The sequence below is a fragment of the Neophocaena asiaeorientalis genome, unplaced genomic scaffold, assembly GCF_003031525.2.
Source record: "Neophocaena asiaeorientalis asiaeorientalis breed wild unplaced genomic scaffold, Neophocaena_asiaeorientalis_V1.1 scaffold476, whole genome shotgun sequence".
NCBI classification, from domain to species: Eukaryota; Metazoa; Chordata; class Mammalia; order Artiodactyla; family Phocoenidae; genus Neophocaena; species Neophocaena asiaeorientalis.
In genome coordinates, this window is record NW_020172178.1 from 10480037 (window position 1) to 10494655 (window position 14619).

Here is a 14619-nt window from a genome sequence, read left to right on the forward strand (position 1 = left end):
CCCCACCGCCCGCCAGCTGGGTTCCCTACACCTGGACGGCAGGAAGTCATCCAGAGAGAACCTGAGCCACTGGGTGGGGCGGCACCTCCTCTCCTCCTCCCGACTGGCCTCTAGGACTCAGTTTCCCTCCTGCAAATGGCAACCTTTCGTTCCACTGCTGCTGCCTTGTGGGTCATGAGCCCGGCAGGGCTTTGTCAACCCCAGGTCTCTACAGAACAGGAAAAAGGCAACAGGCCTGGACGGGAGGCCTCGGAGGGCACACTGTCATCCCAGGGACCGGGCTGGGGGGTGGGTGCCTGGGCAGGGTTGATGACAGCTAGGGGCCGGGGGCGGGTTCCTTAGGAAGCAGGCAGGAGAACACCCCTGGCCAGGCACAGTTGGGCCACCAGCCTGCCCAACCTCGAGAGGCCCACCCAGCCGGCTGGCATTAGTTCCTGAAGACCCAGCCACACCTCTTCCAGGAAGCCCGCCCTGACCTACCCACACCAGAATCCCAGCCCGACCACGGCCTTCTTCCTGGCCCACCCCCAAGGCTAGGTCCAAACCCTTTGTCTGACCCCCCAGAAAGGATGATGGGGCAGCCGCCCACAGACATGGAAATGGCACAGGGCAGACGTGGGGCCGGATGTGCCACACCCCACGGCCCAGGACACCCCAGGCCAAGAAGGCCTAGCACAGACCCTGGACCTGCTGCCCTGGCTCCTCTCCCACAGCACCCTGCATCAGCGCCCGGCCCCCCACGGAGCAGAGCTTCACGCCGGCGCCAGGAGCTCTAAGCACAGATACGTTTCCTGAAACCCGAGCTTCAGAAAGGCCCAAGCCTCTGCCTCCATTGTCACCCGACAGGGAGGAGAGGGGGCCGCCTCCCCTCAAGGCGCTGGGCCCCGGCACCCCCGCAGGAGGAGCGGACCGCAGGCCTCCCCACAAGGGAAGCCAGACACCCACACTCCGCACCAGGGACCAGACAGGGCCTTGCCTGGGCGTGCCCCTCCCACCCCCCTGCGGGCCGGCAGCAGCCCACGGTCTCACGACACCTCATCACACGCACGTTGCAGGGCTGCAAAGCCCACAGTCAGGTCGACCCTGGTCACACCAGGCTCATGGTAGCCTGGGGGATAAGGACGCCAGTGTACCTGGCTCAGGCCTGAGGATTAGAGATGCCTGTCTCCACCAAGAAACCCCTCGCTGGCCCAGCCTGCCCTCAGCCAGACACTGCCCCTGAGAGGCTCCCTGAAAGCCACAATCCCTCCAAGGAGCCGCTGCCTACACCCCCCAGCAAGCTCCTCCTTGCCACACTGCAGCCTTGCTCCCCAACCCACCTCTCATGCCCAGGGACAAAACCCCCGCCCATATCCAAGCGCTCCACTGGCCGGTGCAGCCCTCCCGGTGTCCCCACTTTGCCCGAGAGCCCCGCCCTGCTGCCCCAGTATCAAAGCCTTGACCAAGACCCCTGAAGTACAGGGCAGGTGACGGCACGGAGCAGGTGCAGCCTGCCAAGCCCCACCTGGGCAGGACCCCAGGGTCCCAGTGGGAAGGTATGGAGAGGAAGGGGGCAGAGGAGGCCCCGGGAGCAGTGTGGGGAAGGGGCCAGGGTCCACGTTAGCTCCCACCCCAGTCCCCAGCTCCTTGGGGGTCGGGAGCACACGGAGGGTGGTACCACACACCTCCCAGGCGCAGACCTTGGCCTGGCCCACCTTGGGATGGGGGCTCGCGCCGCTGACAAGCCCCCTTGGCAGTTGGACGTGGGGGGGCTGGGCCCTGTGTCCACATCCCGGCAGACCTCCCCCTTGGGTGTGCATGCCCCCGACTGGCCCAAGTCCCCTGCCCACCCCTGAGCACGTCACAGACCCCGCAAGGGACTCCGGCCTCCTGCTGGGCAGCCAGCGAGGAAGCGGGGAGACTAGGCCAGCCGGAAGGCCAGGCTGGGCACTGAGCCCTGCAGCCCTGTCCCCCGTCCACAAGCCCACACAGTTGCACCACGCGGCCAGGTCCCAGGACCTGCTCTGGCCCACGAGCTCAGGTTGGCTACACCGTCAGAAACGGGATCAGGCCCAGGCCCACCTCGGTCCTCCTCACGACTCCAGCTTGGCCTTCACGAGCAGCCACACCCCATCTGTGCCACCATACACAGCCACCCCCTCGAACCCACAGGGCTCACTCCAGGAGAGGGACCCTCGACCTGTGGGCCAGCTCCTGGGGTCCCAGCTACCAGAACGTAAACCAAGTAGGCAGGTGTGGCCTCTAACTAGGCAGCAGGACCCCTCACTCAGGGCCCCCGATGCCACACTGCACCTCCATCGGCCAGCCCCACCCGGCCCTTCCAACACCCCCAGTGGCCACCTACCACACCCAGAGAAAACTCACGCGTGCACACCTGCACACACACGTGACCAAAAGTGGCCTCCGCCCTGCTAGCTACAGGCCAGGCGCTGGGGCCGACACGGCATCACCTACCTCCTGCAGGGGACCAGCGGGACGCATACAGACATCCATGGGGCCGGATGAGGAGAGAAGAGGCAGGCCTCACACCCAGGCTGACCCCACCTTCCTCACCTCCAAGACCCTGGACACGCCCCTCTCCAGAAAGCTAAGCCCGACACCAACCTGAAACCACAGGCGGTAGACAGCACAGGGACCCCGGCCCATGCGGCCAGGTCAGGGTGCCCCAACCAGGCCTGGGGCAGCGGCGGAGGGGGGCGTTCGGGACTGGCTGAGGGTCACTGGGGCAGGCGCAGACCAGCTGCCGGCCCTCCCCCTCCAGGGGCCTGGGTCGGGTGCAGGAGGGCGGCTCCCCACACCCGTGCACCTGCAGCCACCTTCAAGGCCCTGCTCACACCCCTACTCCAGGGTCCTGAACGGGAGCCCTCCCACCTGAAGCCCCGAGGCAAGGCCCGGCCCCCTCCTCGGTCCCCAGGGCACCAAACGCAGTCCTCACTTTCTCCGGTCAGGGTCAAGGGCCCTAGTGGGCACACTGGGTTCCAAACTCGCCCCAGCTCAACTCACCCCAGCTCACGGGATGGAGCTGGACTTGCAGCAGGCAGAGGCAGTGTGGCCCCAGGGCTGCTGCCGGCCGAGCGGAAATACCAGTGCGCTGGCATCGCCGCACCGGCTGCAGCAGGGAGAAGAGGACAAGCGCAGCCCCCCAGGCACACGGCTGCCCCCCATCCTCACCCCCGACCGGAGGGCGGGCCACCTGCTCCTTCCGAGAGGACCCAGCTGGGGGCAGGAGGAAGGGAGGGGAGCTGGCCCAGGACCCGGCGCCCAGTCTGCAGGCTCCTGCCTGGGGAGACCAGGGCCTGCCCCGTCCCGTTCCACCCCTGGCCGGCCAGCGGGGCCGAGCGCCCGAGGGACACGCGTTGGCCCGCCACATTCCTCCAGGCCTCCCTGCCCCCACGGCCACTGCTGCCAACTCGAGCCGAAAACACATCCTCAGGTAGCGATTTCGAACCGCGCTGGCTCCGGCCCAAGCGCAGATGACAGGCTGCGGGCCCTGCTCAGACCTGCCTGCTGCGCCGCTGCGGGGGCGAGGGGGCTGGGCTCATCCCGGCGCCCGGGGCCTCCCAGGCCGCCCCTGCCGTTTCCACCCCAGGGACACATTCCCCGTCTGAGGCCCCAGGGTCAAGGGAGACCCCAGAGACCAGCCAGGTATGTGGGGGTAGGGCTGTGGCCCCAGAGGGGTGTAGCCAGGGGTCAGGAAGGCGGTAAATAGGACAGGGGAGGCCCCCGGCCCAGGCTGAGGAGAAGGTGCCAGCACAGGGCTCAGAGCGGGTCGGGGCGGAGGGCGTCGGGCCCAACTTCAACCAGCCCGGCCTCAACCTCCCGTCTCTTCCAGAACCGAGACATCAGGTGGACATACTCCTGTCGGCTCCCACTGGCTGGTCCAGCCAAAGGTCCTTAGTCGGAAGGACAGCCTCTCAGTCGGAGCCTGGCGTCCTGCTACAGCCAGACCCACCCCAGCTGCGGGCACCTGCTCCTGCACACCGAGGCCCTGCTTCACAGGGTCCTCTCTCATCCCTGCCCCCACCCAGGTCCCTGCATGCACCACAAAGACCTGGGAGGGCCACATCAGGCAGCAGGAAGCCTTCGCCTGCCCAACCACAGCTCCCTGCAGCCCACGGTGATGAGCCACATCCCTACCAGCATTCTCAGGCCCAAGGCTCCCGCCTGACGGGCCAGCTCCAAGCCCCCTCCCACAAAAGAATAAAACCAAAAACCCAAGACTGCAAGGTGTAAGGAGCCTGACAAAGAATCACTGCACCAGGGCCCACTGAACCTTCCCCCCGGATCTGGGCCAGGAGCAAAGGCTGCCACCAGCACACGTGCCCGAGGTCTGCCCGGGCCCAGGTCCCCCGGTGCCCGTCGGAGCTGCCACCCCCCACCAGCAGGCGCCGCTCAGCAGCTCCCCGTTCACGTTCCGCAGCGCGCTCAGCTGCAGCTCGAAATAGCCCATGGGCCGCGCCGCCTAAAAATAAGGCAGAGGGAGAGCGCAGGGAAGCGCGGGCCGGGGTCGCGAGCCGGGGCGCCCCGCCCCCACCCGCCACGCAGCCTCGAGGGCTTCCGAACCAAAAAAACCAGCTGGGTGTCAGGAGCCAGGAGGTGGGGCGCCCCCTGAGGTCACCGCCGTGGTCCCCTCCTATCGTTGCGCCGCCGCCGACGCGCTGCTCGCGGTCCCAAAGGAGATGCCGCCTCCTGCACAAATCAGGGCTCGGCCCCACGCGGGGCAGGCGCGGCCTGGGAAACCGGCAGCAGGGGGCGCTGCTCCCCTCCCACCCCCCGGCGCTCCCCTCCCACGCCCCGGCCCTCGCCGCCTCACTGCCGGGGGGGTCAGGAAGCCAGGGAACGAATGTTCCTCCGCGCAGACTGTGTGCCCAGTTCGGTGCTGGTGCGGGGCTCGCCAGGCCATACTTTCGAGGAACGCCCAGGATGGGTGTCGGGGCTTGGGCCGGGCGGGGCGGGGCGGGGCGGGGCGGGGCGGGGCGGGGCGGGGCGGGGCGGGGCGGGGCGGGGCGGGGCGGGGCGGGGCGGGGCGGGGCGGGGCGGGGCGGGGCGAATAAAGGACGGTAGTGCACCCGCAAAAGGACAAGGTGAGGGCCGCCCAAAGAGGCTCCTGCTGCTGTCCCGGTCGCCAGGCCCCCATATCCCACCCTCTGTCATCACCTTGTTGCCCTCTACCGGAGTAACCTCGCCTCGCCTCCGCCGAGGCTCCTTGTCTCCAAACATCCCAGCCTCTCCCCCAGTCAGCGTCCCTTTCAGGGCTGGAGCTCGCCTTTGCCGTTAGGGATACCGCTTCGGTCCAAAGGGGTCTTCCCGCTCAACCTCCGTAGTAACTGGGCTTTCTTCATTCCCCTGGCTCCTGCGGCCCTGGGCTGGATGCTGGGGGTGCAACCCCTGCCTGGAGCTAGTCACTGCTACAATGTGGGGGGTGGGGCGGGGCTGGAAGCCTTCCTGGAGGAAGAGAGCTTTGCAGGAGGCCAGGTTCAGGGGCAAGGGCAATGGCAGAAGGAACTCAGGAGCACAGACACTGCCCTCTCCCACACTAGGATATGTCGGCGCGGCAGCAGCCTAAGGGGCCTAATGCCCTGGTTTCACCGCCCAGCCTGCGGGTCCAGGCCTCAGGGGCCTAAAGAAATGGGCCTGGCTTTGCTCACTCCAAGCGCCCATCCCTACCTGAGCCCCTCTGTAGGCTGGGAGGGGGCAGGACACAAGCCAGGCACCGCCATGCACAGTGACCCCCACCAAATAAGGGAATGTGAGCTGTGTTCAGAGCCTTCCAGTTGCTTTCTTCCTGAGGGTGGGTAGCGGTTACTGCTGTGGGGATGGGGGTTCCCCGGGGAGAGGCTTCCTCCTCTTTGCTCTGGCCCAGAGACAGTACTGAGTACTGGAGGCTCTGTCCCAGGGGTCCAGGGCTCCAACCCTACCCATGCCCACTGTCCTACACCCACCGCTCTCCTGCACTCATCAAGCAGTGAGCAAGGCTGACACAGCCAGTGGGGGCTGGGGGGTGGGGTGGGCAGAGAACATAGACAAACAATGCAGAACAGCAAACTGTAAGGGTGAGGCATGCAGCAGCACATGGGGAAGAAGCCTGCTAAGACCCAGAGGGCAGGCCAGGGTCAGCCAGGTGAGGGGCTGGGAAGAGCACATGCAAAGGCCCTGGGGCTGAGGAGAACACATGGCCAGGGCAGAGCAGGTGAGGGGCAGAGGGGGAGGCTGGAGGTGGTGGTGAGTGCCGGCTGTGCTGGGCCTGCCTGGCTAGAGTCTTCCTGCTAAGGCTGACGGGAAGTCACAGAAAGCAGCTGAGCTGGGTTGGGCTGCACGTTTGTGATTTACGTTGTCACAAAGATCCCTGGCTGGGGGGGAGGGGCAGCACAGGGCGAGGTCAGACAGGGAGGCCATAGGCGGCCACGGCCATAGTGCAAACGAGAGGGGCCGGTGGCCGGCCTTTCCGTGGAGAGGTGGAGGAGGGGGGACTTCCAGCGCAAGTGAGAGGCGGAATCTGGAGAAGAGCCCCCCGCCGTGCGCCCCTCCCTTGTCCGAAGCTTCCTGCTCCTGGCCAGCTGTGGGAGGAGACGATGGCCTGGACTAGCTCACAGGGCGGGTGGCGGGGCTGACGCTGGGCTTGCTGTGCGGCCGGTTCCAGAAGCTGGCATTTCAGCGGAGGCTCTTCCCCCGCTCAGGGCCGTCTTCGGCATGAAGGCACCAGTGAGGGATGCTCACCCGTCTCAAGGTTCCAGCTCCACCTGCCAGGGGACGTGGCCACCCTGGAGCCCTTCCCACTGGCCAACCCTGCCTCAGGGATACAGGGAGCCCCCGCCCGCCCTGCAACCCTGGGGAGACAGTGGTCCGGCCCCATCTGCCTCCAGCCAGGCCCTCTGGGAATGGGATGGGCTCCCTGCCTCCCGGCCCAGGGAACAGAAACCCCCGCGCGCTCATGGTCCCCTTCCCCCTCCTGCCCCCTAGAAGCCACAGCCCAGACCTAAGGGACCCAGGAGAGGTTCAAGACAGGAAGCTGGCCTCTTGAGGGAAGGCATTGGGGCTGCTGGCAGAGGGGATCCTCCCTCCTGGGGTCCCCTCCTACAGGGATTTCTGCACCCCTTGGGCCAGAGGGCTGGAGATCCAGAGGCAGCCAGGCTCCTGCCTCTTCCCTTGCTGGGCCAGGCTGCCCTGCCTCTTCCAGGAGGACCCCCAGCATCGTTCTGGGGCCCACTGGGCCACAACACCCCTCAGTCTCCCCGCCCCACCTGCCCCCTAACCCAAGGGCTCCCTCTCCAAGCGCCTCACACCAGGCAAGTTCTGGGATGGGTCTCAACTTGTGCCGGACAAGGCAGAGACGAGGTGGAGGCCTCGCCGCCTGGCCAGGGGGCTTCAGGACCAGGCCGGGGTACAAGCTGCTGGGCGTCTGGACAGAGCCGGCTGGGCTCGGGAGCGAGCTGCGCTTCCGCCCGTGTTCTACGGTGCTAAATATAGCGGCCAGGGAGGGGAGTTTCCGGTTACAGCCCCCCCACCCCTGTGCCGGGAAATCAATGCCAGCTCCATTAGGTCCGGCACTGGTGCCTGCTGACCCGCCCCATCGGGCTGCCAAGCAGAGTGCGGGGCTGGACTGCACCCAAGTCCGCGGCCCTGCCCCCAGCCCCCGCCCCGCCAGGCTGGAGCCTGGCATGCTCCCCAGGGCACAGAGAGCCCCCAGCCCCAGCCAGTACCCACTAGGGGCCCCTCTGAGATGGTGGGCAGCGCCTGCAGCCCAGCTCAGAAGGCCAGCGGAGCTCAGGTGAGTATCAGGCAGTCCGCAAGACACAGGCAGGGTGGGGCGTGCTGCCCTGGGAATTCTCCAGGTGTCCTGGGGCCCGGGGCGGCCCACTAGGCCTCCTCTGGACGGGGCGGAGCTGGGCTGCTCGAGACCCCAGTGCAGCGCGACCCTGCCGGCCCCCTGGACGCACACCCATGCCTGAGTGCCCCTCCCCAGCAGCGTGTCACTGCCTGGCTGGGCTCCCAGGAGGCCCCACCTGGGTGGCCCCACCTGGGTCACAGCCGGCATTTGCATACAGGTGATGCTGCTTGAGTGGGCCCCTTGGGCGCAGCTGTCCCAAGGCAGCCTCGAATGCCAGGCTCGGGGGCTGTTGGCACTGAGCCACTCCCGGCGGGGCTCAGCCACACACACTCCGAAGGCCAGCAGGAAGGAAAGTGCCCGCCTGCCTGGGCTGGGCCTGGGGCGGGGCAGGGGGCACAGGAGGGCAGGGTGACCTCAGCCCCGGGGAAGTGCCCCCACCTGACAGCAGGGTCTCAGCGGAAGCCAGGGCAGCATGTCCTGCCTTGGCATCCTCTACCATTCCAGCCCAGGGTCCAGTCCCAGGGGACGCTGGGCACAGGGCACGAAGTCAGGTTCACGGCAAAGCTCCCGGTCACTCCAGCTCCCCAGTCCCCACCTGCCTGCCGGGCAGCATCCCCTGGACACCTTGCCCTCTCCAGGGTCAGTGGACCATGACCCAGGCTGCCCCCATCCCATCCCCTAGGGCACTGCCCAAGGGGCTGACCAGAGGATTTGGGGGCCTCTGGGAAAAGGCCGGGCCAGGTCGCCACCCTCAGAAGAGGTCAGGCCAGCCTTCCCTCCAAGAAGCCTGCCTGGCCCTCAGGCTGGGCCCTCATCCCCAACTGATGGCCCAGCCACACCCACACACGCCCATGACCATGGTGACCAGCACACGTTCTTCATGGTGGGCTCCAGCCCACCCGTTATGTACAGAGGTCTTACTCGGTGCCTGGCTGAGCAGACATCCAGCCCTCCTGCGGCCCCAAGTGCGAGCTGGTGTGCAAGGCAGGGGTCCTACGGGGCTTTCAGGCTACACCACACACAGGTTGGCAGGTGGAGTGAGACCTCATCACCAACACAGGGGACACAGGGCTACTGAGAGCCCCAGTCACGGAGGGGACCCGTCACTGGCCCCAGAAGCAGGGAGTACATGCCTTGTGGGTTAGTCCACACCCTCCTGACGCGGCTGGCGCGGCCGCCACTCCGAAGGCCACAGCTCCATCCACTGCCCAGTGCTCAGTGGACCCTGAGCACTTGACATGGCTGAGCCCCTGTCCCCAACCTCTCCTACCCCCAGAAGTGGCACTGCACGGCACCATCCTCCCTGCCCCCCACTCAACCTGGGGCACTACCCGGGGCCTGGCCTAGCCCTCTGCCAGCCGCCAACTCCCAGTTGCCCCCTGCACAACCTGCAGGCTTCTGCCCCGGTGGAGCCGAGGGGCTTTCACGGAGACCGCACCCCCCCCCCCCCCCCCCCCCCCCCCCCCGCCCCCCCTCCCACCACGGTCACAGCTCGGAGTCGGTAGACACAGGCTAGAGCTACACCAGCCTTTATTAGGTTTGCGGAGCAGGTGTCCAGAACTGGGCTCGTCCAGACCGCCTGGAGTTTCACTGGGGACCCAGGCCAGGGGCCACGTGGCTAAGGAACCATGAGATACCAAAGATGACGCCGAGGGTCTTGGGAACATCCGGGTCATCTGCGAAGGCCTGGGCGCCATCCAGGGGCAGGTGTACAACCTCAATGAGCTCGCCCTCCTCCGCCAGGCCCCCGCCTGGGCCTCCCTGCTGGGCATCTGTCACCTCTGCGTAGAACATGGTCTGGCTGGAGCCGGTCAGTCCCACACCGGACCTACGGGTGGAGACGGCATCTGCTGGCCGCCCCTGCCCCTTCCACAGCCCTTCCAGCCCCTGGTAGGCAGTGCTCCAGGATGCCCCCTGGCCCCCCAGATTCCCCCCTGTGGTGTACACACTCCATGTAATCTCCCCCTTCAAGTGTGGGGGAAACCTAGGAACATGTTGGATGTGACCTCCCACCGTGATTAGGCTCCCATGTGTTGAGGTTGGGTCAGGTGATGAAGGAGAAATTCTGCAGATGTAATTAAGGGCCCTCATCAGGTGACTTTAAGTTCATCAAAAAGGGAGGTGATCCTGGGTGGGCCTGACGTAGTCAGGCAAGCTCTTCATTGCCGGTTTTAGGGGTCAGAGGTGAAAAGAGTCAGAGAGACACCTGAAGACGAGGTAAGCCACCATGCTGTAAGAGGGCCGTGTGCCAGGGCCTATGGGCTAGGAGCCGACCACGGGCCCCCGGCTGACAGCCAGCGGGAGACAGCGCCCTCAGTCACAGCCACGAGGAGCTGGGAAGACGACCTCAGCCCCAGATTAGACCTCGGCCTGGCCAACGCCTGACCGCAGCTTGGCGGTCAGGCTGCGAGACCCTGAGCGGTGGGCCAAGTCCGCAGCAAGCAGACTGCCGACCCCCAGCAACCGCGAGGTTGTAAATGGGCGTCGCTGAAAGCCGTTGAGTCTGGCGGGTGGTTCTGCGCACCGACACTCTGCACACGCTCGGCCTCAGCCAGGCCTCTCCCCGCACGGCGGGCCCCGGTTCGCAGCCGGGGCTCTGGCCGGCGCAGCCTGGGTCTGCGAGCACTCCCATGTGGGCACCCGCAGGACGCCTGTTCTGGGCTGGGTGGGGAGCTGGGGCTCATGGCGGGTTGGGGCGTGGTCCCCAGGGCCGGGACCAGGGTTCACAGGCTGGAGAGGACTGTCAAGGAGTCCCCCCCCTCCCTAGGTGGTGGCCAGGAGGGGGCTTCTGGCCACCAGGAGGGGGACAGGCACCCAGGCAGAGGGCAGGGGCCCAGACCAGTGCCGGGGAAGGTAACGAGTGGGCAGCCATGGTGACGGCTGGCCATGAGGATGGGGTGACAGACAGGAGGGGAGGGCTGAGCATGGTCTGCTGGGGGAGAGGGGAGGCAGAGGGTGTCTGGGGAGACGTCCAGGGGATCAGGGAGACCCCAGGCCACCCCAGGAGGTTAGCTGAGGCCAGCCGGGGCCTGCAGGGTGGACGCAGCGCCGAGGCGCGCCCCGCACATGGGGCAGGGAGCAGAGCCGGAGGACCTTCCCTCCCACTCCCCAAACTCCCCACCCCCAGGCGGGGGCCCCACCCAGACTGACCTCACCCAGCTGCTTCCTCCACCCTCCCGCCCCTAATCTCCCTCGGACCCTTCCTGACAGCCCATTTCCGGCGGCAGCTACAGCCTGCGCCTTTGATGGAAGCAGCGGCCTGTGGGGTTTCCAGTCCCAGCTTCCGCTGGCGTGTGACGGACACCGGCGCCGAGAAGAATGTACCCGGCCAGGCCGGGCACTGCCTCTCCCTGCTCACTCAATCACGTCCTCAGCTGGGGGATCTCAGACAAGCACTGGGCCTTGTCACCTGGGCCGGGCAGATGAGTGGCCTGGCTCCCCCACCCCGGGGCCACGGAAGGAAGCCGTGGGCCCCACCCCAGGGCAGCGCAAGTTCCCGCTCACGCAGCCCGCCGTCGGGCTCCCAGGGAGAGCTGCCCTGGCCTCCACGCCAGCCCCGTCCGGCCCTGCCTCCGCACAGCCAGCCACCCTCACCTCGAAAGTTCAGCCTGAGCTGGCCACTCGCTGTCCAGAGCCCTCCTTGGCACCCAGCACCCTCAGGGTCAGGCCGTAGCCCAGAGGCCTGGGCCACTTGTCCCCTTGCCCCTGAGCCTTTGCCGTGCAGCGCCTCTGCCAGGACTTCCCCCAGACTCACCAGCTCGGGGGACCCCAATCCTCCAAGGCACCTCCACCTGCCTTCCTCCTGGCCTGCCCGCTGGCTCACCCCCTAACCGAGGTCAGGCCCCTTGGATCCTCCTGACCCCCCGGACCGCCAGCCCAAAGGCTCAGAGGCTACGTGGCCACTGGCCAGCCACGCGGAGGACGCCGCAGGTAACTGAGGCCCCGCACACCAAGATGTCTGGCTCTTTGGTGTAGAAATCCCACGCCTGAGTTCCCGGGACTAAAACTCCACCCCCACCCCCAGGCCGGGGGTGCCTGGACGAGGCCCTGGGTGTCGCCGAGGGGGGCCCAGGCCCAACGCTGAGCGGCCCCTTGCTGGGCCGAGGAGGGCGGCTCCGCCTCTGGGGAAGGCCGCCAGGGGCTCGGCATCAGGGCCACACCGTGAGACTCTCCTGCTGCCCCCGGATTTCACCAAGGTCAGGGACCCACTGTGACATCCTCAGGCCGAGGGTGGGCTGCACCCCGACATCCTGTCCTGGGACGGGGGAATGAGGGGCGGGCTTTGGTGGGGGCGGGCCGCACTTCGCCCCCCAACCCCGGCCCAGGACTTGGCCTTTCCCTCGCCCCTGAGCCGCTGTCAGAGCAGACCTGTGACTCACCCCACCCCCAGCGCCCGGCGCTTAATCCCACAGGAAGTAGAGGCATCTGTCAGCATCAGCTGCCACCCGGAGCCAGAGCCTGGCCGGCCCCGCCGCGGTGGAGGGCACGGGGCCAAGCAGGCTGCAGGACTAGCCCCGAGGGCCCCGGGTTCCGGCCCAGATCACGCCCTGAGGTGCGTTCCGTCCAACCTTCCCCCAGGCAGCTCGTCCCATCCCCTGGGCTGCGCTGGCAACAGACGGCCCTTCCCCAGCCCCGCAGGCCCACGGGCCCAGCCCCACTCACTTGTACGTGGCGACCCGGCGCAGGCCGGAGGGGGCCAGGTGGTAGCCGCACTCCTCCCACACTTCCTTGCAGGCCACCTCCTCCAGCGAGAGCCCGGGCTGGTCCACGAGGCCGGCGCACAGCTCGTATGTCACCCCTGCCGAGCCAGGCAGTGCCGGCTGCAGCTCCCGGGGCCTGTCCTGGTCCACGGCGGCCAGGGACCCCGGGAAGAGGCGCTCCACCTCGCCAGCGTACACAGCTGGTTGGGGGAAGGCAGACCGCAGTCACCGCCCTGTGGTGGCCAGCTCCACGTGACCCGCTCTGACCAGACCCCCTTGCCGGGCCTCAGTTTCCTCTAGAGCCCTCTCCCCACGTCTGCACTCTGACCCTAGGACACCAGGGGCCTGAACGTGAGCCTGCAGGCCTCCCCTCCCCCCATACCCCACTTGGGCCGCCTCACCTGGCCGGAACTGCTTCACCAACACCAGGCTCCTTCGAGAAGAGTTGAACACGAGAATGGTCACACTGCAGGGGGAGGGGCCCAGCTCAGCACAGAAGCAGGCCCCTCACCTCACCCCCCTGGGGGCCCAGCCCACCTCCTCTCCTCCACAACCCAGGACGGTGGTGTCCCTTGCTCAGATGGGCAGACTGAGGCCCAGGACGGGCCACAGCTTGCCAGGGTCACACAGTCAGGCCAGGACCCAGGCCTCCTGTATCCCAGCTGGCAGGACGGGGGCCGGGGGGTGGGAAGGACATGCTGGGCAGCTGGGCAGGCCGGGGGTGGCAGCAGCTGAGGACGGGTGACTGACGGGACACGTGGCCCCTGCTGGCCAGCTGCCGCCAGCCACACTCCTGAAGCCACGCTGCCATCCAGCCCATACTTCTGACGCTCGGGGGCAAGGGCACCTGGGCAGCTTCTCTCAGGTCCAAGAGGTGGTCCAGGTGGCCTGAGCTGGGACCCAGCTCGGGCTCCAGGCCTCAGGCTGACCCCTCAGTGAGACGACAGGGAAAGTGGGGACTTCAGACACGCAGAGGCGGGTGGGGCTCTGTGCCCCTGCAGACATCAGCCTGGGGCTTCCCCGGCGGCCAGCCAGCCTGGGCCCTCACCTGTCATGGGTCTTCATGAAGTCCCACGACTTCTGGGTACCATTCTGCAAGAGGCAGGGCAGCGGTCAGGGAGGGCTGAAGGGCCGGCAGCGCGGGTGGAGGTGCTCCAGGGAGCGAGAGGGCCACACAGACCCACCGTACCCGGCCAGTCATGGCCCGGGCCCATCGGGAGCGACGAGCTGCAGCGGGTGGGGCAGGGCGTAGCCGCCAGGGTGGGCAGGGAAGTCCAGGACAGCCTGGTGCTCTCAAGGGGTGAGGCAGAAAACCGGGCCAAAGGGCGGGAAGGCGTCCCAGGCACAGCATGAGCCAGCACGCAGCACAAGGTGAGCTGAAGCTGCAGAGGGACGACACTGCCGCCACGTGCGGGAAGGGCCACGGGGCTGTGGGGAGAGGCGGGCGCGACATGTCCTCACAGTCAGGCGAGGGGCAGGAGGGGTCCCACGTGGGTAGAGCAGAGATCAGGTTTTCGTTGCTGAAGCTCCCCTGGGCCACTGGACAAAGGGCGACAGGAGGGCAGGAGGGGCAGGCGGGCCTCCGGAGAGCGCAGCAGCCCCGGGAGCAGCTGGGGAAGGGTGTGCCCGCGCCGGGCAGGAGCTCAGCCCGCAGGACGTGACGATTCAATGATGATGACTGGGCAGTGGATGACCCTCTCCCCAGCCCGGTTTCTGTCTCGGGCTGTCTGTCCTGTGTCCTGTGGTCCTGCTGTTCTGTCACTTCCTTCCACCCCCCTGCTCCCCGACCCTGGACGCCCCGTCCCAGCAGCTCCCAGGACTCTGAGCAGCATTCAGTGAACAAAAGGCAGTGCGGGGGGCCGGGGCCTGGGCCAGCACCACCGGGGGCGGCCAGAACCGATGCTTACGGGGCTCCAGCCGGCAGGGGGCATGAGGGGCCAGAACCCTGCCAGCGGGACACCGCTAAGTGAGGTAGGCTCCCGTCCCCCGGGCTGTTCCGCCTCGCCCTGACCCCTCCCCAAGGGGTCTCTGAGGATGCCGCTGGCCCTGGGGCCCTAGAGCCCAGCCCTGTGGACGCCCACCACCGGCTTG

The 14619-nt window shown here is 67.5% G+C and overlaps 1 protein-coding gene across 2 annotated transcripts; it reads right to left on the reverse strand.

The window, feature by feature from the left end:
• Positions 1-9340: 9340 nt before the first annotated feature.
• On the reverse strand, positions 9341-14037 carry NUDT14 (nudix hydrolase 14). Of its 2 annotated transcripts, none has more exons than XM_024759158.1 (5): positions 13713-14037; positions 13577-13620; positions 12930-12994; positions 12491-12728; positions 9341-9656 (listed from the first exon to the last, which is right to left on the reverse strand). In XM_024759158.1, exons 1-5 carry the CDS (start codon positions 13740-13742, stop codon positions 9416-9418), a joined length of 618 nt encoding a protein of 205 aa, XP_024614926.1. In that variant the 5' UTR covers positions 13743-14037; the 3' UTR covers positions 9341-9415. The 2 variants fall into 2 exon arrangements, with proteins under 2 accessions (XP_024614926.1, XP_024614925.1); XM_024759157.1 differs by having other exon boundaries at positions 13718-14036.
• Between the last annotated feature and the right edge of the window lie 582 nt (positions 14038-14619).